Below are 24,092 nucleotides of genomic sequence, written 5' to 3'. Positions count from 1 at the left end.
TCCATTGAAGTCTGATGGTACTATTTTTTAAAGTATTTATTGATAAAGGGGCACAAAAATAAGATTAATGCACAACAGACAGATAATATACTTCGTCAATACTACATCTAAAAGCGCGGGTATAGTAATAATAAGAAATAGCTCTATCGTTGTCTAGGGGGTAATGTATTGTCCGATAGAAATATAAAAGTCAGTTATTCAAGCTGCAGCTCTTTGGGTGGGTTGGAGAGAAAGGCGGGTTAAAACTTGCCCGTTCCTTTTATGATGTCAATCCTTCGAAGTTCATTGGGGGTCGAGTTCCCCATTGTCAGCTAAAAGCCGTTTTCCGTGTTACTAGCCACCAGTCCTAGGCAACAGAACTGAACGCACGTGGCCTCCTTCGAATGTCTTCCCGCTATCATGGGAGCGATAGTGTTTCTTCCGGTGCGTTTGAGAGGCTGTTCCTGCAGTCCCTCTTTTATCCTGACTCGCAGGGTCGTAGATGTCAATCAGGTTGGGGGATGATGCAATCTCTCCCCTTCACCCAGCCCACTTTGCCCGAGGGCTCTCACGTAGCATAGGATCTCAATCCACAAATTTGTCTCCAAGAGACAATGGCCATTTCCCCTAGCTTTACATCGCCGGGGAACGAGACAGTCCGCACATCTCCTTCTCATTTCCTGGGCCCCCTGACCCAACCCAATAGTGATCTTGCGATTCTCACAAAGGAGGGGGCTGTGGGCATAACACATCAAAATTGGACTTTCTCAAATTTAAATTTTCAACATGAGGACCAGACCTATCCTTATCCATAATTACCTGGAAACTAATGGCATTATGATCACTGGTTGCAAAGTGTTCCCCTACACAAACTTCTGTCAGCTGCCTTGTCTCATTCCCTAATAGGAGATCAAGTATTGCACACTCTCTCATTGGAACTTCTACGTACTGATGAAGGAAACTTTCTTAAACACATTTGACAAACTCTATCCCACCTAGTCCTTTAAAAGTATGTGAATCCCAGTCAAAATGTGGAAAATTTAAAGCACCTACTATCACAACCATTTCTTGCAAGTCTGCAATCACTCTACAAATGTGTTCCTCTAAATCCCACAGTCTGTAATATAGCCCCATTAATATGGTCATATCTTTTTTTATTCCTCAGTTCCTCCCATAAAGCCTCACTAGACAAGTTTTCCAGTCTATAGTGATTGAACACTTTAATTATGAGCTTTTTCCAAACCAAAATTATTTCCTTTCAGTCAGAAAGTACTTTGAATCTCTTCATGTGTCCTGACACAATGGCTGATACTTTGAGGAAGGAAGCAGGATATTTCCACTGATGCATTGCCCTAGAAGAAAAATACTCAGTAACATGAAGGACAATGGCCCACTTTAAAAGGCGCATTATTAGAAGGCAAAGGACTCTGTTGCTCTACACAGCTAAATCCCCATAGATTACAATCAAACTCCCAGTCAATGTTACAGCTTAGCGTTTATCTTGATGGTAGTAATATAGTCTCCTAAGTTTTTAAAATTGGCCATGAATAAAGTTTTATCCAATGCAGTTAGGTATCCTTAAAAAGATGCCATCATTTGCTTCATGTATATTTACTTTTAAAGTGTGTGTTGATACATTTTAAATTGATTATGTTATTTCTCTGATTATATTTCAGTGCAGTATTTCCTTTTGTAAATTTTGAATTGTTACATTTCCATTATAAGCTTTATTTTATTTTGTGGTTGTCTGGTTTGGGTTTTCCATCACTTTGTAGATTCCTGTTGCACAGTCTCTCATGGACGACGTTGAGGAATGGCTCAGCACTGATGTGGTGAGGGCCTTTTGCTATTTTACTTTCGTTTTGGATTGCATTTTACTTGCTGTTTTCTTTTTCTTTTTCTATTTTCCCATCACACTGCTACACCCTACCTTCTCATACTATTTACATTAGAAGTGACTGTAAAGCTTCTTGTAAAATTATATTTTCTAATTTACTTTTCAAAATTAAAAAAAGTCACGAGGTTGTGTATGACATTGTCTTAACAATGTGAATTGCATCCTGTCCCTTGGCTTGCAAAATATGTCTAGTCATTTGTTGGAATATTGCCCCAATTTCTGTTAACGGAAGGGAGATAGTTATAGAGTCACATGGCATGGGAACAGGCCCTTCAAACCAACTGGTGCATGATGACCAGGATTTCCATCTAAAATGCTTGCATTTGCCAGAGTTTGGCCCATATTCCTCTAAACCTAAACCTTTCATTTCAGTATACCTGTCCAAATATCTTAAAATATTGTCAATGTACCTGACTCTAACACTTCTTCTGGCAGCTCATTCTATATATTGACCACCTTCTGGGGTAAGAAATTTGCTCCTCAGATTCCTATTAAATCGTTCCCTTTTCATCTTAAACCTCTGTCCTCCAGTTCTTGATTCCCTAACTCTGAAAAAAAGACTGTGCATTCACCTATCTCTGCCCTCATGAGTTTATATACCTCTATAAGATCACCCTTCATTTTCCTGTGCTCCGGTGTAAAAATTCCCAACCTGCTTAACCTTCTCCATACCTCTGTCGCTCGAGGCTCAGCAACAACCGCTTACATGTGCTGTGTACTCTTTCTAAATCTGCCTTCATAAATACACATTTTTATAGTGTTTTTGATACTTTTTCAGAAAAATTGTAGCAGAGAGCAGGGGTGAGGAGAGAAGTTAGATCATACTCCAGTTCACTTACACCTTTTAGGTTATGAAAATTTTGCAGTTGATGATCAACACTTCTTTTAGCAATGGTAACAAAGGATGACTACTTGCTCCTCACATTGACAAGTTATAGGATAAACCTTTCTTTCCTGTTTGCTTTTGGCTAATACCAACATCAACACGATTGTGACTCAGAATAATGAGGTACACGATAATGATATATCTGTAATGTTGATTAGATATATTTCTGTTGTTCTGGGGAAGAACTGATGTGCAGAAGTGGGGAAGCTGTTCCTGGGAAAAATGCAGTGTCTATTCTTGTATTGCATTCATGTTGATGATGAATTAATAGGCTAACCAGACTTGGCGGCAAATTACCCATCTGCTTTCTTTACCAAAAAAATGTATGGCATGGAAAGGACCTTCAGGGAACTAAATAGCACAGCATTTCAACCAAATTAAAAGCATAAAACAATTAATAGCAGAACAAATCACAGCAGATCAAATTGATGAATATTTTCATGTTGAAACCATTTTCACAGAGGTGTCTATTCATCATCCTTCTATTTCTTACAAAACTAAAAGATGCTTCTTTAACTGTATATATCTGAAGCAACAGCTGGATGACCTTTGGCTTGTATGGGAGAGTGAGAAGATCATCGATTGGAATTTCAGGGAATAGCTCCTAAGTTGCAGGAGGCAGGTAGCTGGGTGACTGTCAGGAGAAGAAATGGGATGGCAAATAGGCAGTTAGCACAGAGCACCCCTGTGGCCATTCCCCTCAATAATAAGTATACTGTTTTGGATACTGTTGTGGGGGATGGCCTCCCAGGGGAACGCCGCAGAGACCAGATTACTGGCACTGAGCATAAGTCCATGGTGCAGAAGGGAAAGAGGGAGAAGACAGGAGCAGTAGTGATAGGGGACTCAATACTCAGAGGAACAGACAGGAGATTCTCTGGGCATGAATGGGACACCTGAATGGTATGTTGCCTCCCAGGTGCCAGGGTCAGTGATATCCTGGATTGCATCCAAAGCATTTTGGAGAGGGAGGGAGAGCAGCCAGATGTCTTGGTACATATTGGTACCAATGACATAGGAAGGAAAAGCAATGAGGTCCAAACGAGAGAAATTATACAAAGCCTAGCAGAAAGCTGAGAAGTAGGACCTCACAGAAAGTAATTTCTGGATTGCTACCTATGCCATGCACCAGTGTGGATAGAAACAGGATGATTTGGCAAATAAATGCGTGGTTGAGAAGCTGGGTGCAGGGCTTCAGGTTCTTGGATCATTAATCTCTTCTGAGAGAGGTATGACTTATACAAAACGGACGGGTTGCAACTGAACGTGAGGGGACCAATATTCTCGCGGGCAGGTTTATTAGATCTTTTGGGGAGGGTTTAAACTAATTTGGCAGGGGGATGGGATCCAGAGTGAAGAGACTCAGGATAGGACGGATGGGAAAAAAAACACAGGTAATGTGTAATCAGGCTGTCAGGAAGGGCAGACAGATGATAGGACAAAATTGCAGTCAGCAGGGTGAGTATCAGTGCATTAAGGATGCAGCATCAAAATGGATAGCAGATACAGTACACAAAGTGTTTATAGTTCACTGCACAAAGTATAAGAAATAAGGTGGATGATCTTGTTGCACTTTCATATATTGCCAGATATGATGTTGTGGGCATCACTGAATCATGGCTGAAGAATGGTTGTAGTTGGGAGCTGGATGTTCAAAGTTACATGTTGTATCAGAGGAAGAAAAAAGTAGGCAGAAGGAGTGGCATGGCTCTGCTAGCAAAGAATGGCATCAAATCATTAGAAAGATGTGACATAGGATTGGAAGATGTTGAATCCTTGTGGTTTGAGTTTAAGAAACTGCAAGGGTAAAAGGACCCCGATAGCAGTTATATACAAGCCTTCAAACAGTAGCTGGGAGGCGGACTACAGGTTACAATGAGAAATAGAAAAGGCGTGTCAAAAGGGCAATGTTATGATAGTCACAGAAGATTTTAACATGGAAGTTGATTGGGAAAATCAGGTTGGTAATGGATCCCAAGAGAATGAATTTGTTGAATACCTACAAGATGGCTTTTTAGAGCAGTTTGTTGTTGAGTCTATTAAGGGAACATCTGTACTGAATTGGGTGTCATGTAGTGAACTGGAGACGATTAGGGAGCTTAAGGTAAAGGAACCGTTAGGACCAGTGATCACAATATGATTGAGTTCAACTTGAAATTTGTGGAGAAATTAAAATTTGGTGTAACAGTATTTCAGTGGAGTGAAGGAAATTACAGTGGTATGAGAGAGGAGTTGGCTGAAGTAAACTGGAAGGAGATGCTGGCAGGGATGACAGCAGAGCAACAATTGATGAGTATCTGGGGAAAATGAGGAAGGTGCCTGGTAGATGTATTCCAAAAACAAAGAAATACTCAAATGGCAAAATAGTACAACTGTGGCTGACATGGGGGGTCAAAGCTAATGTAAAAGCAAAACGGGGGACATACAACAAAGTAAAAATTAGTGGGAAGATAGAGGATTGGGAAGCTTTTTAAAAAACCTGCAGAAAACATCTAAAAGAGTCATTAGGAGGGAAAAGATGAAACTTGAAAGCAAGCCAGTCTTCACTGTGGAAGACACTAGCAGCATACCAGATGTTGAAGTGTGTGCAGGAAGAGAAGTGAGTGCAGTTACTATTACAAGGGAGAAGGTGCTTGAAAAACTAAAAGACCTAAAGGTGCACAAGTCACCCGGACCAGATGAACTGCACCCTAGGGTTCGGAAAGAGGTAGCAGTAGAGATTGTAGAGGCATTAGTAATGATTTTTCAAGAATCATTGGACTCTGGCATGTTTCCAGAGGACTGGAAAATTGCAAATGTCACTCCAGTCTGTAAGAAAGGAGGGAGGCAGCAGAGAAGAAATTAGCTTGACCTCAGTGGATGGGAAGATGTTGTAGTCAAGTACTTGGTGACACAGAGCAAGATAGGACAAAGTCAGCATGGTTTCCTTAAGGGAAAATCTTGCCTGAAGAACTTGCTGGAAATCTTTGAGGAGGTTACAAGTAATGGATAATAATGGATAATAAAGGGAATGTAATGGATGTTGTATATTTGGATTTTCAGAAGGCGTTTGACAATGTGCCACACCTGAGTCTATTTACCAAGTTAAGACCCCATGGTATTATGGGAAAGTTACTAGCATGGTTAGAGTATTGGCTGATTGGTAGGAGGCAGCGAGTGGGAATAAGAGGATGGCTGCCAGTGACTAGTGGTGTTCTGCATGGGTTAGTGTTGGGACAGCTTTTTTATGTTGTATATCAGTGATTTAGATGATGGTATAGATGGCTTTGTTGCCAAGTTTGGTGGAGGGGGAGGTAGTGTTGAGAAAACAGGAAGGCTGCAGAAAGACTTAGACAGATTAGGAGAATGGGCAAAAAAGTGCCAAATGAATGGTTCTGCATTTTGGTAGAAGAAATAAATGTGCAGACTATTCTCCAAACCGGGAAAAAATCCACAAATCTGAGGTTACAAAGGGACATGGGAATCCTTGTGCAGAACACCCTAAAGGATAACTTGTAGCTAGAGTCAGTGGTGAGGAAGGCAAATGCAATATTAGCATTCATTTCAAGAGGTCTAGAATATAAGAGCAAGGATATGATGCCAAGGCTTTATAAGGTACTGGTGAGGCCTCATCTTGAGTATAGTGAACAGTTTTGGGCTCCTTATCTAAGCATCGTCAGAGCTTGAGAAGGAGAGGATTCGCGGGCTTTTTCAGTTTTTTTAAATGGCCAACCAATTGGGAGTGGAGGAGCTGAAGACAGCTGGTCAGCTAGCGCACTATAAAAGAAATTTCGTCTAGTGAAGCGGCCATCGTCAGAGCTTGAGAGGGAGAAGATTTGCGGGCTTTTTCAGTTTTTTAAACGGCCAAGCAATTGGGAGCGGAGGAGCTGAAGACAGCTGGTCAGCTAGCGCACTATAAAAGAAGTTTCGTCTAGCGAAGCGGCCATCATCGGAGTGGACTGAGTCAGAGTGGGATGGCTTTGGTTCAGCAGGCTTCGGCATGAACAGGCAGAGGCAAGGGTAGTTCCGGTAAGTTGTTGTTGTTGTTTTCTCATTTGATTTCTTTTTTAACTAGTAAGTTTAGAGAGAATGCCAGGCAGGATGTTCGAGTGCTCTTCTTGCAGGATATGGGAAGTCAGGGAGACCTCTAGTGTCCCTGACAATGACATCTGCAAGAAGTGCATCCAGCTGCAGCTCCTAACAAACCGTGTTAGGGAACTGGAGCAGGAGCTGGATGACCTCCGGATCATTCGGGAGAATGAGGAGTTTATAGATTGTAGTTTCAGGGAGGTAGTTATGCCAAAGGAGCAGGGCACAGGTAGTTGGGTTACCGGTTACCGTCAGGCGAGGGAAGGGGAAAGGGCAGGCAGAGCAGGGTTCCCCTGTGGCCATTCCCCTCAGCAACAAGTATACCGATTTGGATACTGTTGGGGGGATGACTTACCTGGGACAAGCTGCAGCAGCCGGATCTCTGGCACTGAGTCTGGTTCTGTAGTGCAGAAGGGAGGGTGGAAGAAGAGGAGAGTGGTAGTGATAGGGGACTCGATAGTTAGAGGTACAGACAAGTGGTTCTTTGGTCGTGACAGAGACTCCTGGATGGTTTGTTGCCTCCCGGGTGCCAGGGTCAGGGATGTCTCTGATCATGTGCACAGCATTCTGAAGTGGGAGGGTGATCAGCCAGATGTCATAGTACACATCGGTACCAATGACATAGGAAAAAAGAGTGAGAAGGTCTTGAGGAATGAGAATAGAGAGCTTGGTAGGAAGTTAAAAAGCAGGATCTCGAGGGTAGTAATCTCAAGATTGCTACCTGTGCCACGTGTAAGTATAGGATGCTCTGGAGGATGAACACGTGGTTGAGGAACTGGTGTAGGGGGTAGGGTTTCAGATTTTTGGATCATTGGGACCTCTTCTGGGGCAGATGGGACCTGTACAAGAGAGACGGGTTACACCTGAACTACAGGGGGACCAATATCCTTGCAGGGAGGTTTGCTAGTGCTATTGGGGAGGGTTTAAACTAGATTTGCAGGGGGATGGGAACCAGAATGCCAGAGCAGATAGTGGAGTGGGGGTGAAAATAAATGACATTAAAAGTTCATGCACAGTCACAAACAGAAGGGTTGTGTGTGGTGGTAATAATCTTCTGAGGTGTGTCTATTTCAATGCAAGGAGTATTGTGGGGAAGGCTGATGAGCTGAGGGCGTGGATTGACACATGGAATTATGACATTATAGCCATTAGTGAAACTTGGGTACAGGAGGGGCAGGACTGGCAGCTTAATGTTCCAGGGTTCCGATGTTTCAGACATGATAGAGGCAGAGGGATGAAGGGTGGGGGTTGTGGAATTGCTAGTCAGGGAAAGTGTTACTGCAGTGCTCAGGTAGGACAGGTTAGAGGGCTTGTCTACCGAGGCCATATGGGTGGAGCTGAGAAACAGGAAAGGTATGACCACATTAATGGGGTTGTATTACAGACCACCCAATAGTCAGCGAGAATTGGACGAGCAAATCTGCAGAGAGATAGCAAACGACTGCAGGAAACATAAAGTTGTGATAGTAGGGGATTTTAATTTTCCACATATTGATTGAGACTCCCATACTGTTAAAGGTCTAGGCGGGTTAGAGTTTGTAAAATGTGTTCAGGAACGTTTTCTAAATCAATATATAGAGGTACCAACTAGAGAGGGTGCAATATTAGATCTCCTATTAGGAAATGAGTTAGGACAAGTGATGTAAGTGTGTGTAGGGGAACACCTAGGGTCTAGTGATCATAACGCCATTAGTTTCAACTTGGTTGTGGATAAAGATAGATCTGGTCCTTGGGTTGAGGAACTAAACTGGAAAAAGGCCAAATTAGAAGAAATGAGAAAGGATCTAAAAAGTGAGGATTGGGACAGGTTGTTCTCTGGCAAAAATGTGATTGGTAAATGGGAGGCCTTCAAAGGAGAAATTTTGAGAGTGCAGAGTTTGTATGTTCCTGTCAGGATTAAAGGCAGAGTGAATAAGAATAAGGAAAACACGAGGAAATCTGCAGATGCTAGAAATTCAAGCAACACACACAAAATGTTGGTGGAACGCAGCAGGCCAGGCAGCATCTATAGGGAGAAGCGCTGTCGACGTTTCAGGCCAAGACCCTTCGTCAGGACTAACTGAAAGGATAGATAGTAAGAGATTTGAAAGTAGGAGAGGAGGGGAAAATGTGAAATGATAGGAGAAGACCAGAGGGGGTGGGATGAAGCTGAGAGCCAGAAAGGTGATTGGCAAAAGGGATACAGAGCTAGGGAAGGGAAAGGGTCATGGGACGGGAGGCCCAGGGAGAAACAAAGGGGGAGGGGAGCACCAGAGGGAGATGGAGAACAGCCAGAGTGATGGGCAGAGAGAGAAAGAAATAAAAAAAACTAAATATATCAGGGATGGGGTAAGAAGGGGAGGAGGGGCATTAACAGAAGTTAGAGAAGTCAGGTTGGAGGCTACCTAGCCGGTATATAAGGTATTGTTCCTCCAACCTGAGTGTGGCTGCATCTTGACAGTAGAGGAGGCCATGGATAGACATATCAGAATGGGAATGGGACATGGAATTAAAATGTGTGGCTACTGGGAGATCCTGCTTTGTCTGGCGGACCAAGCGTAGGTGTTCAGCGAAATGGTCTCCCAGTCTGCATCGGGTCTCACCAATATATAAAAGGCCACACCGGGAGCACCAGACGCAGTATACCACACCAGCCGACTCACAGGTGAAGTGTTGAATAAGGAAACTTGTTTTTCAAGGGATATTGGAAATCTGATGATGAAGAAGAGAGAGATGTATGACAGGCATGGAGCAAATAAAGTGCTTGAGGAGTATAAAAAGTGCAAGAAAATACTTAAGAAAGAAATCAGGAGGGCTAAAAGAAGACACGAGGTTGCTTTGGCAGTCAGGGTGAAGGATAATCCTAAGAGTTTCTACAGGTATACTAAGAGCAACAGGATAGTAAGGGATATAACTGGTCCTCTTGAAGATCAGAGTGGTCGGCTATGTATGGAACCAAAAGAAATGGGGGAGATCTTAAATGGGTTTTTTACATCTGTATTTACTAAGGAAACTGGTAAGGAGTCTATGGAAATAAAGCAAACAAATAGTGAGGTCATGGAACCTATACAGATTAAAGAGGAGGAGGTGCTTGCTGTCTTGAGGCAAATCAGAGTTGATAAATCCCCAGGACCTGACAGAGTATTCCCTTGGACCTTGAAGGAGACTAGTGTTGAAATTGCAGGGGCCCTGGCAAATATATTTAAAATGTTGGTATCCATGGGTGAGGTGCTGGAGGATAGCTCATGTTGTTCAGATTGCTCTGAAAGCAATCTTGGAAATTACAGGCTGGTAAGTTTGACGTCAGTAGTAGGTAAATTATTGGAAGGAGTACTAAGAGATAGGATCTACAAGTATTTGGATAGACAGGGACTTATTAGGGAGAGGTAACATGGCTTTGTGCGTGGTAGGTCATGTTTAACCAATCTATTAGAGTTTTTCGAAGAGGTTACCAGGAAAGTGGATGAAGGGAAGGCAGTGGATGTTGTCTACATGGACTTCAGTAAGGCCTTTGACAAGGTCCTGCTTAGGAGGTTAGTTAGGAAGATTCAGTCGCTAGTTATACATGGTGAGGTAGTAAATTGGATTAGACATTGGCTCAATGGGAGAAGTCAGAGAGTGGTAGTGGAGGATTGGTTCTCTGACTGGAGGCCTGTGACTAGTGGTGTGCCACAGGGATCAGTGCTGGGTCCATTGTTATTTGTCATCTATATCAATGATCTGGATGATAATGTGGCCAATTGGATCAGCAAATTTGCTGATGATACAAAGATTGGAGGTGTAGTGGACAGTGAGGAAGGTTTTCAAAACTTGCAGAGGGATTTGGACCAGCTGGAAAAATGGGCTGACAAATGGCAGATGGAGTTTAATGCAGACAAGTGTGAGGCATTGCACTTTGGAAGGAAAAACCAAGGTAGAACATACAAGGTAAATGGTAGGGCACTGAGGAGTGCAATAGAACAGAGGGATCTGGGAATACAGATACATAATTCCCTAAAAGTGGCGTCACAGGTGGATAGGGTTGTAAGGAGAGCTTTTGGCTCATTGGCCTTTATGAATCAAAGTATTGAGTATAAGAATCGGAACGTTTTGGTGAGGTTGTATAAGGCATTGGTGAGGCCAAATTTGGAGTATTGTGTGCAGTTTTGGTCACCTAATTACAGGGAAGATATTAATAAGGTTGAAAGAGTGCAGAGAAGGTTTACAAGGATGTTGCCGGGACTTGAGAAACTGAGTTACAGAGAAAGGTTAAATAGGTTGGGACTTTATTCCCTGGAGCTTAGAAGGATGAGGGGAGATTTGATAGAGGTGTATAAAATTATGATGGGTATAGATAGAGTGAATGCAAGCAGGCTTTTTCCACTGAGGCTAGGGGAGAAAAAAACCAGAGGACATGGATTAAGGGTGAAAAGGGAAAAGTTTAAAGGGAATCTTATGGGGAGCTTCTTCACACAGAGAGTGGTGGGAGTGTGGAATGAGCTGCCATTTGAGGTGGTGAATGCAGGCTCACTTTTAACATTTAAGAAAAACTTGGACAGGTATATGGATGAGAGGTGTATGGAGGGATATGGCCCAGGTGCAGGTCAGTGGGACTAGGCAGAAAAATGGTGTGGCACAGCCAAGAAGGACCAAAAGGCCTGTTTCTGTGCTGTAATGTTCTATGGTTCTAAAAGATGTGCTGGCATTGGAGAGGGTTCAGAGAACGTTCATAAGGATCACTTTGGAAATTAAAGGGGTATCATATGAGGAATATTTGATGGCTTTGTCCCTGTACTCACTGGAATTTAGATGGATGAGGTGTGATCTTATTGAAACCTTTTGAATGTTGAAAAGCCGGGACAGAGTAGATGTGGAAAGCATGTTTCCTTTAGTGGGGATTCAAGAACAAGGGGGGACAGCCTCAGGATAAAACAGAGATGCCAAGAAATTTCTTTAGCCAAAAGGTGGTGAATTTGTGGAATTTGTTATGACAGGCAACTGTGGAGGGCAAGTCGTTGGGTGTATTTAAGGTGGAGATTGACAGGTTCTTCAATGACCACGGCATCAAAGATTACAGGGAGAAGGCTGGGGAGTGGAGCTAAGGAAGGGAAAAAAGGATCAGCCATGTTTGAATGGCAAAGCAGACTCAATTGGCCAAATGGCCTAATTCTGCTCCTATGACCTATGGTCTTAATGCCTGATGTACTCCTCTCATTCCTCATATATTCTCATTGTTGGAAATATTCATCTGATTTCATGACTTCTCTTTTTAAAAGATAGCTCTGGAAGTTTTTTTAAAATGTATGTCACATCTATATCATCTTGTTGCTATGTATCCTCCTAAATTCTAGTAATCATTTTCTCATACATCTTGACAAAAATCCATTCCTTTTCCCACTGCACTTATTATTCACAAATGACTTACCTAGTCATATGTAGTTTGTTGAACTCTTGAAACTTCAGTTGGGAAAGTTTATGATAACTGACTTTTTTTACCATGGTGTAATGGTAGTGCAAGGTTACGGGAAAACACTATATTGACAACTCATGATTGGCAGCATTTTAATGTTCTGAAAATGTTGCTGCTTCCTGCCCTATTGTTCACTGCAGAAATAAACAAGCATTATCCAGTTGTGGAGCAATATGTGGTCAATTGAAATTAGATGTGGTTGATATAGTTTTATATTAGAAAAGCTAAGCTGTACCAACATACACATTCAAAACGCTGGAGGGACTCAGCAGGCCAGGCAGCATCAATGGGAAAAAACAGTCAGCGCTTTGGGCTGAAACCCTTCATCAAGACTTCCAATATAGGATGTTCTAAACATTATGATTAACTTAGTTTCTAAATAACATTTCAAAATATGGGAGGGGAGAAAACCATCTGGTTTCAAAATCAGAAACTTCTATCTAATAAAAAATATCAGTGTTTCATTGACTTTCATTGGACTAGTGCATGGGAGAGGAGAGTGAAATGTATTTGTTTAATGCCATTATTAGTTTCTTATCAGTCTCTCAACTCTGCAATTCTATCTTCTCTGGTTTTCTTACAGTGTACTTCTGTGTGATTTTAAATATTTTAATCATTTGGTGACATTATATTCTTGTTACACACTGTCTAAATTTTTTAAAAATGTAGTCAAGAAAGATAAATTATGGGCCAAATTCCATGCCTTCTTTTCAAGCAATGATTCTTATTGAGAGAATTGAACAAATTGTTCCAGATTTGTCTTATTATGTTGATATGCAAGGGATATTTTCTAGCTATTGCGGACTGACGTTAAAATGACATTTTGCTTTTAATTTCAGACAGGTGATGAGGCAGAAGAAGGGGTTACAAGTGAAGGTGAGTTTGCTTCACAGCATCTTCTTTATACAGTTTTTTTAGCAAAGCTAAGTGTCTTGGATCAGCCTTTGAAATACTAAACTCATAAAATATGTTTAAATGTTACTTCAAGATATCTTAGCATTTTGTCTGTTTGTAAAACCCAGAAATGAGCAGTGAGAGCAGGAAGTTTAAAGCACCAATATCTTATTTCTCCTGTGGTGAGTTCATAGGTATGGATGTACCTCTGGAAAAGATGCTGAGGAGACTATGGCAAAGAGCAGGTTATTTGGGTAGCTTCTCCATGTCCCTGATTTTCTGGATGGTGCCTTAAGGTTCACTGCTGTAGAATCATGTCATTTTCTCATTGTCTCAACTGGGGCTGACAAATTTCAGTAGGTTCAATCTATAAGGAGCAAGCTGTCTTCAAGAGCTTGTTATATATCTTGTTTGTGTTTTGCATTGTAGAATTTGACAAGTTTTTGGAAGAAAGAGCAAAAGCAGCAGAGAGAGTCCCAAGTCTGCCATCCTCTACCTCCAGCAACAACTCTCCTTCGCCACTGCCAGGTGCAAATATGAAGAAACAGGACCGATCTAAGGATGCCCTCTTTGCTTTGTAAATAACTGTGCTTTAGTGTGTGTGTTCACATGCGTGAGGTTCATCTGTTACTGGGCAAGGTGCTGTGTGTATGCTGATGCACTGAATGATTTTGTGCATTCTCTTCAATGCTCTTGTCTCCTCAAACTGCCTTAGTTGCTGTGGACTTTGGCTAAAAACTGGCAAACATCTTTTTCAAACCACTATCTTTTTAAAATGCTGCCACTGAATTAAATATTATTCACACATACCATTAGACTTTAAAATATATCATATGTACCAAACAGTTCGTGACCCCAAAGGGCCTGTTTTTTGATTAATCTGCAACTCACTGATGGAAAAAATTGCATCATTGGATGGCAGTTACCTATTCTTAAAACAATAACATTTTATTAAGTATGTCCTGGGAAAATGAACTTTAATCTCAAAGTAAACTGTTTCCTCTAACTGGATTTCAATACTGAAGACTCAAAGCACCTTGTACTATTTAACAGATATCACAGAGGTTATTAATGTTATAAAGGACATTAGAAAAATTCAGGTTTGTTCTAAGCTATACCTTAGCGTGTTTTAACTACTTGTATAACAGTATGACACTAAAGGCAGTGTATCATGGCTGGAACTGCACTTGAAAATAATCCATTAAATACAGGATGCATTTTAATGTAATTAAAAAAGCTGATCATTGTTCAACTAGCCACTTTTGTGGTTTATATCACACAGTGGTAAATGATAATTTCTGGTTCATGTGTGCAGAAAGATCTTTTTTCTTTTCTTTAAACCCTGGAGTCCAGGTTTGTGGCTGGTGCCATTGGTTTTAATTCGAAAATGTTTATGCCACCTAGAGGTAGACAATAGTGTTGAAATGACTTGCTAGCACCTGGACAGTTTATTGAAGGGGATAAATATTTTCACAGGAAGTTGGCATTGCATTCTATTTCCTGTGAAATCAGGTCTGTATAAATATTAATGCTTGCTTCAGGTTGACTGTTAGAAGATGTTTATTTCGGTCTGTAAAATTTATATTTTAAATTTTAAAAGCATATTTAAAGATGAGGGAGCTGCTTGTTTTTGTATATCCCTGTATGAGTGCATCATTATGGTGCTTCTGAATTGCTTTCACTGTTCACTACAAGGTGCCCTCTTTTGTTTTGCTTCCTTTCAGACATTTAGTGTCTGTGTGTTTACTTGTATTCATCACTTCGGTACCAGAGTCAAACCTATACACATTGTTACAGCTTAAAGATTTGGCTACTTGAATTTGTGCCTTGAATGAGTTAACCATATGTTAAAATCTTCATTATAGAAAGGAGAACATGCGATGTAAAAGTAGTAAAATAAAGAATTATGGAGAATAAGGAATAAGGAAGTTTAAATAAGTAAGTTTGCTTTCAAATGTGCCCACAATACATTTAGGTTTTTACATTCTTTCAAGTTGTATTTTGCCTTTCTGATCCACTTTTGTCACCTTGCCTAGAACTGAGTATCAAAAAGGAATTTGAGTAAAAATTAACAATTGGTATGAAATTTTTCCTCAAGACTGATTGAACATGTTAGAAAATACCTAGCATTTAGTTTTTTCTTTCCCAAACTTGGGGTTTGTTTCTACAGAAATATTTTTGAACTGAATATCAACAAATTTAAATATTGGTCATTATTAGTGGCAGCATACTGAGCACATTAAGAAGGATATTCATGAGGTAATTTAATACTGGAATGTTAGTTTTCTGGCTTCTCCCTTCCAATAGTAAATTGGTATCAGTGAACTCCATCTTGAAAGACAAGCAGTTGCCCATACCTTAGATCATTTCAATCCTTAGCTCCGGAATCCTCTTCCCTAAGTTGTCCATCTCCGCTTCCCCCATAAGAGCCTCCTTAAAATTAATCATGCTATTACATTATTTCCTTTGATTAAGCATCATGTTTTATCTTGAGCTTTCCATTTTACATAAGCTATATAAATGCAAAATAGTGTGTAACACTGCCTCTAGCACTAAATTCATTCTCAGCTAAATCCAGAGTATTTTATTCAGTATAGACGTGAATAGATTTGTACATTTTCTCAGTTCTAACCCATGTCCCTATTCTTTCTTTTACAGCTTTTCCTTTTCTGTAAGAGAATATAGTTTGTATCATTAAGTAATTCACTGCTGCAGTTACTGCCAGAGATACAAAGGTTTGGGTTCGGTAGTGGTGAGGTGAGGGGTTTCCACAGATCAATGAGAGAGACACATTGGCATATCGTTGGGGAGGTGCGGTGACTAATCCATAGACATAGAAAGCAGTTGATTCCTTGTTTGAAGTTCTTGTGTTTGTTCATAGTAAGGTCTACTTGGCTGTTACTTGAAAGATGAGTATTTCATGATCATAATCACTATTGATATCATTCTGTGTTCACTATATTTTGAGCATTTTTGTGTACAACCAGGTTTGTCAAATGCTTCAACAAAATGAGAAGCATCAAAGAACCTTAAACGCCCTGGTCTTTTTTTTAAAAAAACACAAAATAACTTTTCTATGGAGTGCTGTGATGAAAACAAGTCTCTTCTTTAGAGCTTCACCAAAGTGTTATCTAGCAAAAACTGACTGACTTGTTAGTAAAAAGATTGTTATAAGTTTGGTCAACAATATGAATTTTAAAGATAACTTAGAAAAATAGAGAGGTGGAAAGGTTTGGGAGAGGACTGACAATTTCTCCAACCTTTACAGCTGAAGAATAAATGTTAGGATAAACAAGAGGCTGGAACTTGGGGATCTGAATATTTTGTTATTCAGAAGGAGAAGGACAAAACCATGAGGAGATTGCAGGGACTGGAAGGACAAATTAATATTTTCTTTAAAATTGAAAGCAACATACATTAAATGGTGGAGTAACTCAGCAGGTCAGGCAGCATCTAAACAATCAACATTTTGGGCCAAAATCCTTCATCAGGACCTGAAGGGAAGAGAGAAGCCATCAGCCAGATTATTCATTTTTATAGTAATCAGAAGTTAATTGCTCCAGTTTCAAAACATGGGAACTCCAAAATAAAAATAAAACAAATGCTAAAAACACTCAGCAGATCAAGCAAGAGCTTTGGAGAGAGAAACCTAGCTTCACAAGATCATCTTCTTGAAACATTTTTGTTCTTGCCTTAAATTTCCATTGTTTCTGCTGGTGTTTCCAGGTTCCATTTTCTGGACCACTTTAAATTGGGCTTTATTGTTTTGTTATACGACTTAAGTATTTTGGCATTGCAAAAATATTCTGAGCAGCAAAAAACAAAATTTAAAAAATCAGTGTTTTCCCTTTTGTGTCTACACTCAAATAAACGACCAATTCTTAGATTTGAGTGAATAGATTTACCTGCATGATAGGCATCTTTGGGGGGTGGGGGGGGTCTCTGACTCTGTTGGTTCTTGCTGTATATGTCAACCCACTTTGCTGAGATGTATGTTCACGCAACAGAGGAGTGCAGGCACACGGTGCAAATTGAACCTACTCTACTTGCAGCTGCAGTGTCTTTTGAAAGTCACGGATTCAAGCTCTTCTCTTGGCACAAGATCCTGCTTTATGCTTGAACCCTGAAATTTCCCTCTTAGTTGCTGTGTATAATTGTGTTGGAGACCAAGGAATCAGACTGCTAAAGTGCACGACTTCATGCACATACTGTATGTAAAAAAAAATCTGACCTCTATGAAACTGGCATGGTTTGACTCAATTTGTTTTAAGTAAGTTTCATTGTAAAAAGCTATTTTAGTCCTTTTAAACTTATTTATTTTGCAGTAAATGGACTCAGTAAAGTATGTGATTATTTTTATTTAGCATCTTTATGATGTGAAAGAATGACAGAATTTGCAGGTTTAAAGATCTCTTTCTAATTGAAGATATATAGACTTGACGGAAAGCTCTTTTTAAGTAGGGTCTGGCTGTATGTTGCTTTTTTGTGTGCTGTTTAATTTATGAGGGTCATGGGTGATATAAATTGGGTAGAAGGGAGTCAAGGTAAATAAAATACCTTAAGTAACCTCGATGGTGTAAGTATCTATTATACAAGTCATTTGAACTGTGCAGATTCTTGACTTGCATCTTTCATTAGAGATGAATTCTTGTGAAATTAGACCTGTTTCCTATTCTTTTCCATGTCCAACTGCGTTTCATTTGAAGCCAACAAGATTCATTAAGCTAGTTTGGCCTACAATTGCCATGGCCCCTAGTTTGCAAATTAAGTTTTACAGATGAAGGTGTCACCCTGGAGCTTAAAAAAAATATTTTTTGGTTCAGATGCTGCAAAACATGTTTATAATGCAAATAGATTGGATAAAATTACCCTGGCATATCCGGATAGAGTATAATGGCATCCTGGAGAAATGTTATTCAAAAATGTATAAAATGGTTAATAGAAATACTACTAAGAATATTAATGTACAGTTCATTGGATTTATTGTAAAAAAAAAGTTACAAAATCAGTTCTTAATGTCTACTTATGAAAGGATTAGTTTGTTGGTAGTAAGGTATATATTATTTGATAATCTGACTTTGTTGCTAATATAACAAATAGGTGATTTGCACAAAGAATTAGAAACAGTGGACTGCAGATACTGTGTTTTCAGATATTGTTGTGAGAGAGTTTAGTGTATAATAATATGTGAAGCAGTAAGCTTATGATCAACAGTCTTTGACACCACTGTACTAATGATCTCAAATGGTTTAATAATAATTAAAGACTGCAAATGAATGGTTGCTATTTTAGCCTCAACTATTCTAAATAATGCTATTTTTATGTTTCATTTGATCATTTCATACAGTTAAAATGTTACCAGACCTCATTGGAGAACAGTTGTGAGCTTTATATACCAGCCATTCAGCTTGGAAACCTGGTGAGGTGGTTTGTTGTTTTCCCACTTCGGTCTGTTAAGATGCATTTATTTGGAGTTGGTACCTTTTATCTTACATTAAGTCTGTTGTAAATTGTCACCCAGTACTGAAATACAAAAGTTACTGATACTTCGGGTAATGGCACTAACAACAAAGGAATTGTGTGTAATAATCAGAGAATGTCAGATAGCTATTATAAGGGTGGGAAGACTATTCACTTGTATTTTGTGACCACCTTAGGGGTGGGATGGGTAGAAGAATCATTTACATATACAGTCTCCCTTTGAAATGCAATCTGATTGTTATATGGGTTTACTGGGACCAAAGAGTTTATATTGCTAGTTAGATAATGGTAGTCCGTTTCTTCCCTTTGATTTTTATGGACATTGGGGTGGAATGCTAGTGGGATAACAAGGCAAATATGTATATGCTGTCAGTATTCAAAACAGTCATGACAACAGTACCATAAAACATGGGAGCAGAATTAGGCCATTCATCATGCCAGGTCTTTTCAGCCATTTGATCATGGCTGATTTCAGTTCCTCAACCCCATTCTCTAACCTTCTCCCCATAATCTTTGACACACATACTTATAAAAAACTTATCAACCTCTGCTTTAAATATACCCAATCACTTGGCCTTCACAGCTATCTATGGTAATGAATTCCACAGATTCACCACCTAAGAAATAACTTCTCATCTCTGTTCTAAAGGGATATCCTTCTAATCTGATGCTATGACTTTTGGTCCTAGACTCTCCCACTATTGGAAACATTCTCTCCACATCCACTCTGTCTAGTAGTTCTGAATGAGATTCCCGCTTGTTCTTCTGAATTCTAATGAGTACAGAGCATCAATAGCTTCTTCTATGTTAACCATTTAATTCCCAAGGTTATCCTTGTCAACCACCTCAGGAACTTCTCCAGTGCCAGCACATCGTTTCATAGACATGCACCCCAAAATAGTTCACAATATACCAGATATGGTCTGATAAAGCCCAAGCCCATCCTTGCTTTTATATTCTAGTCCTTTCAAAATGTATGCTAACATTGCATTTATCTTCCTTTATTTGAGCTAGGGAATCCTGTATTATGACTCCCAAGTCCCTCTGTATCCCCAGTTTCTGAATTTGCTCCCTATTTAGGAAATAGTCTATTCCTTCTACCAAAAGGCATGACCATACACTGTATTCCATCTGCCACTCCTTTCTTCACTCTCCTAATTTGTCTGACCTTCTGTAGACTCTCTGCTTCCATAGCACTATAAGCTCCTCCACCGATTTTTGTTTCATCCACAGACTTGGCCACAACGCCATCAAGTCCATCAACCAGCCATTAACAACACCGAACCCTGCAGAACACCAATAGTCACTGGCAACCAACCAGAAAAAGCCCCCTTTACTCTCTCTCTCTGTCCCTTGCCATTCAGCAAATCTTCTATCCTTGTTAGTATCTTTCCTGTAATAGCATGAGCTTTTATCTTATATGTGGCACCTTGTCAAAGGCCTTCTGAAAATCCAAGTTAATAACATCCACTGACTCTCCTTTGTCTATTCTGCTTGTTATTTCCTCAAAGAATTCCAATAGATTTGTCAGGCAAGATTTAATCTTAAGGAAGCAAGGCTGACTTCTGCCTATTTTATTGTGTTTGATTCCTCCAAGTATCATGAAACCTCATCCTTAATAATGGACTCATCTTACCAACCAGTCAGGATAACAGACCTATAACTTTCTGTTTTTTGCCTCCCTCCCTTCTTAAAGAGTGGAGTGACACTTGCGATGTTCCAGTTCTGTAATGATTCTTGAAAGATCGCCACTAATGCCTCCACAATCTTTTTAGCTACCTCTTTCAGACTCTGAAGTTTAGTACAATTCTTACATTCTTAACCTCTGAAAGAAACACTCAAATTGTGGGAGAGGTGGTTAGAAATCTTAGCTGGTAATAGTTTTTCTAAAACTGGTATGAGATGGTTAATGACGTTTTGAATGATATTGAATCGATTGGAAGTATTTGTTAATACAAAATTCCAAGAAAGAATGTTCAGCTATCTAGAATAAACTATGCTTGTTGCCTCAGATATTTGAGTCTAATGTGAAAGCGCTGGCCAGGTGGTTATAATGTTAAAAATGGTGTATAAAAATTAGATATAAAATTAAGATGTGGGTGTTAAAATTTACAAATACTTATTAGCCAAAGAACATGAATGTTGTGATATGTTATTCCACTTCTTTTAGGAAAAGATTAGAGGATACGTAGGAGTCACAAGAATGTGAAATTTCCCTTGCTCCTCCCCTCCCATTCCACATACTGCCTTGTGAACTCTCTACTCTACTGCCTCTCCATTCCCAACATTGAAAAATCATTGTTAACTCCTTCCACTGACAGTTATTGCATGTAATTCTGATTTTATGATAATGGAAAGTTATAGGTATGGATCTTTTCCTGTATTTTAAGAGGTAAATTATCCCTATAACTTATTAATTTATATCCAGCAGATTGCAACATATAAAGTGTTCAAATTGAGAGTTTTCTCATGTACAGGTTTGTCAGAACTTATAGCCCTCTTCTATGTATTTTGAAACATCCTCAATGTCACTAAGCACTTCTGTGGACAGCAGAAAATATAGCAGAGATTTCTTTGCTAAAACCCCAATGGTCGCGATCTCTGACCATTGTAATATAATGTCAGGCTTGGGATTCAGACATAATTTTGTTAGGCAATGCTGCAAAGTAGCACTTTGTGTGTTTCAAAATGAAACTGTTCCAGTGCTTGATCTGTGTAAGAGATTATTAGCAATCAACTTTTAAAATGAGTTTATTTAATCCAATGTATTAGTCTTTATTACATTGAAACAGGAGGGAGATTAACTAAAAATATAATTTAGACTCTGGGGTTTTTTTTTTGAAGGAGTTAAGACTAAAAATACAAGATTTCTCATTAAAAGGAGTGGGTTGCTGCTGCTGGGGAGTGATTAGCTATTTGCAAAGGTTTAGTATGCACATACCCAACTCTGAATAATGCAGCTTAACAGTATGCTATTCTCAATAACATTATACGTAATATTGTAAACTATAAACCTAATGTTACTTAATCAGAAGAGGAATGGTTTAATATTTATTAGTATTTAATTTTATGTTCCACGTACAGAACTCCTTGTGTACCAATAATTCTGGCATTTCATTGGCTTTGTGTTTCTGCTGATGTGTATTTTGTCAGCCATATGTATAAGAATGATGTGAATATATGGTTTGTACTGAACTGTCTCTACTGCTTAAATTTTGCATGACCCTTGCATGCTATAAATAAACACTACTGATGTATGTATAAATATGTGTTTTTATTCCTCCCCAGTTGTTAATGTTCTGCATTTTAACTAGAGGTTGATGTTTTACTGCAAACTTCTCCAGATATTCAAGCTTCTTGTTCCTTCAAGGGAGTTTCAACAGAACCGAGTGCTGTATCTTACATTGGGATCAGGAGTCCTGGCTTTTGGGGGGGGGGGGGGGGGGTTGCAGAAGGGAGGGTGGTATTTCTTTCATATAACCAGCTTTCAACACAGTAAGGACAGCAGGCAGATGGCAGAGTTGGAGATGAGAACTATGTTGCAATGTTATTCTCTCTTTCGGTTTTCAACTACCTTTGTTCCTTTTGTCTTCCTCTGGTTCCAAAGACACTACCAACTGTTGTTCAGTAACAGGGTCTTATAGTGTAAATCAGAATAATAAACACACACACATATTTGCATCATGAGAGCATCGTAGTGGGAATGGAACCTGTTCAATTTGGCATCCACAGATGTCAGTGGTGACCTGATTACATATTTCAGAAATTGATTGAACACTGTCTTTAATATTTGTTTAGCAAAATGTAAACAAGTATGTTGCATCATCTTAGTTTTAGAATGAATGAATCATAGGACAGGCAACTGCCTTTCATGTTTTGTAAATTAATGTATTTAAATTAATATTTCAATTGTACTGAAGCCTTTTTCTACAGTCATACAAATATGTGCCCATGAACAATGAAGCAGATGATGTTTTGTACACCACTGAATTATCTAATAACAGAGTGATCAGTAACACCACTTACATAAGATGTTGTCTAAAGTTTTACATAGTAACTTATTAGTTCACAGATTGTGGGTATTGGCATTGTTCATCCTACCATATTGCAAGTAATAAGGCAAGCTACTTCAAGGAATCGGAGTAGAAAGCTAGAAAGGCTAGTGAAGCAGACTATTTCTGATGTCAGTAAAATTAGTTTAATGATTACTTCCAGGTTGTTTGTAATTACTGATTTATGTAATGAACTACATTTAAATTCCTCTGTGGCCATAATAGGATTTCAACTCATCTCAGCCTATTTCCTCCAGGTTTCTGAAAGCTAAACCAATGCTACAGGGTGGCCCAAAAGTTCGTGCAGAAAAAAACTGGTTTCATTTCATATGGCACTGGTGCCAGTAATGGGGCAAGAGAGAGCTATGCCATTGGGAAATAGTGTCCAAGTAATAACATAACTAAGGTTATAGATAAGACTTTAAGCCAATTGGAGGGACTATGTTAGGTGAGGTTTTCAAGTGGGAAGAATTTAATAAATCAAAACTAATAAGAGTGTATAAACACAAAGAAGTGAAGTGCTGAATAAAAATCAAAATGTGACAGGAAGAAGTGGGAAAATACTGCATATAAAAGCGACAGCAGAAAGTGAATGCAGAGGAAGTAAAAACTAAAAAGTCAAAGCTTGAGGATTTTCTCTGAAAGTGAGTAACACTTGTAGCAAAATTGACAAGTTGATGGCAGAAATGACAACAAATGAGTTTGACCTAAAATCTGTCAGTGACATGGATACATCAAGAAGGGCTGAAAATTCAATATTACAGATTCAGTATTCCAAAAGAATAGGCAAAAAGGAAAAAGAGGTGGGATAATACTATCAGTATGGTAGTAAGTAGTGATATAGAAGCACCAGATTATTTGATTAGATGGTGATTTAAGTGTTTCTATGGATCTTTTCTCATGGGAATGTAGTATAGGTGGGAATTACTGGCGAGGCGAACAGGAATGAAAACCCTTTTTGACCTTGGCTCCATCACCCACACCCACATAGGCATCCGCAAAGTTAGAAACTTAGAAAACCTACAGCACAATACAGGCCCTTCAGCCCACAATGCTGTGCCAAACATTACGTACTTCAGAAATTATCTAAGGTTACCCATAGTCCTCTATTTTTCTAAGCTCCATGTACTTATCCAGGAGTCTCTTAAAAGACCCTATTGTGTCCACCTCCACCACCGTCACCGGCAGCCCATTCCACGCACTCAACACTCTCTGAGTAAAAAAACTTACCCTGACATCTCCTCTGTACCTACTTCCAAGCACCTTAAAACTGTGCCCTCTCATGCTAGCCATTTCAGCCCTGGGAAAAAGCCTCTCACTATCCACACAATCAATGCCTCTCATCATCTTATACACCTCTATCAGGTCACCTCTTATCGTCTGCCGCTCCAAGGAGAAATGGCTGAG

At 39.5% G+C, this 24,092-nt stretch overlaps 1 protein-coding gene across 3 annotated transcripts in view; it reads left to right on the top strand.

The window, feature by feature from the left end:
• The window catches only part of tom1l2b (target of myb1 like 2 membrane trafficking protein b), a 149,317-nt gene extending 127,419 nt beyond the window's left edge, over positions 1-21,898 (top strand). For 2 of the 3 annotated variants that reach the window (XM_073061018.1, XM_073061017.1), the window contains 3 exons: positions 1,755-1,811; positions 13,098-13,134; positions 13,582-21,898. In XM_073061018.1, the coding sequence (XP_072917119.1) occupies positions 1,755-1,811; positions 13,098-13,134; positions 13,582-13,733 (246 nt within the window). In that variant the 3' untranslated portion in view covers positions 13,734-21,898. The remainder of the gene's footprint in view (positions 1-1,754; positions 1,812-13,097; positions 13,135-13,581) is intronic. The other variant, XM_073061019.1, reaches the window with a different exon arrangement.
• Positions 21,899-24,092: the final 2,194 nt, after the last annotated feature.

This window comes from Hemitrygon akajei, chromosome 11 (assembly GCF_048418815.1).
Source record: "Hemitrygon akajei chromosome 11, sHemAka1.3, whole genome shotgun sequence".
Taxonomy (NCBI): Eukaryota; Metazoa; Chordata; class Chondrichthyes; order Myliobatiformes; family Dasyatidae; genus Hemitrygon; species Hemitrygon akajei.
The sequence above is the reverse complement of the archived record's forward strand: the minus strand, read 5'-3'. Positions and strand labels throughout refer to the sequence as shown.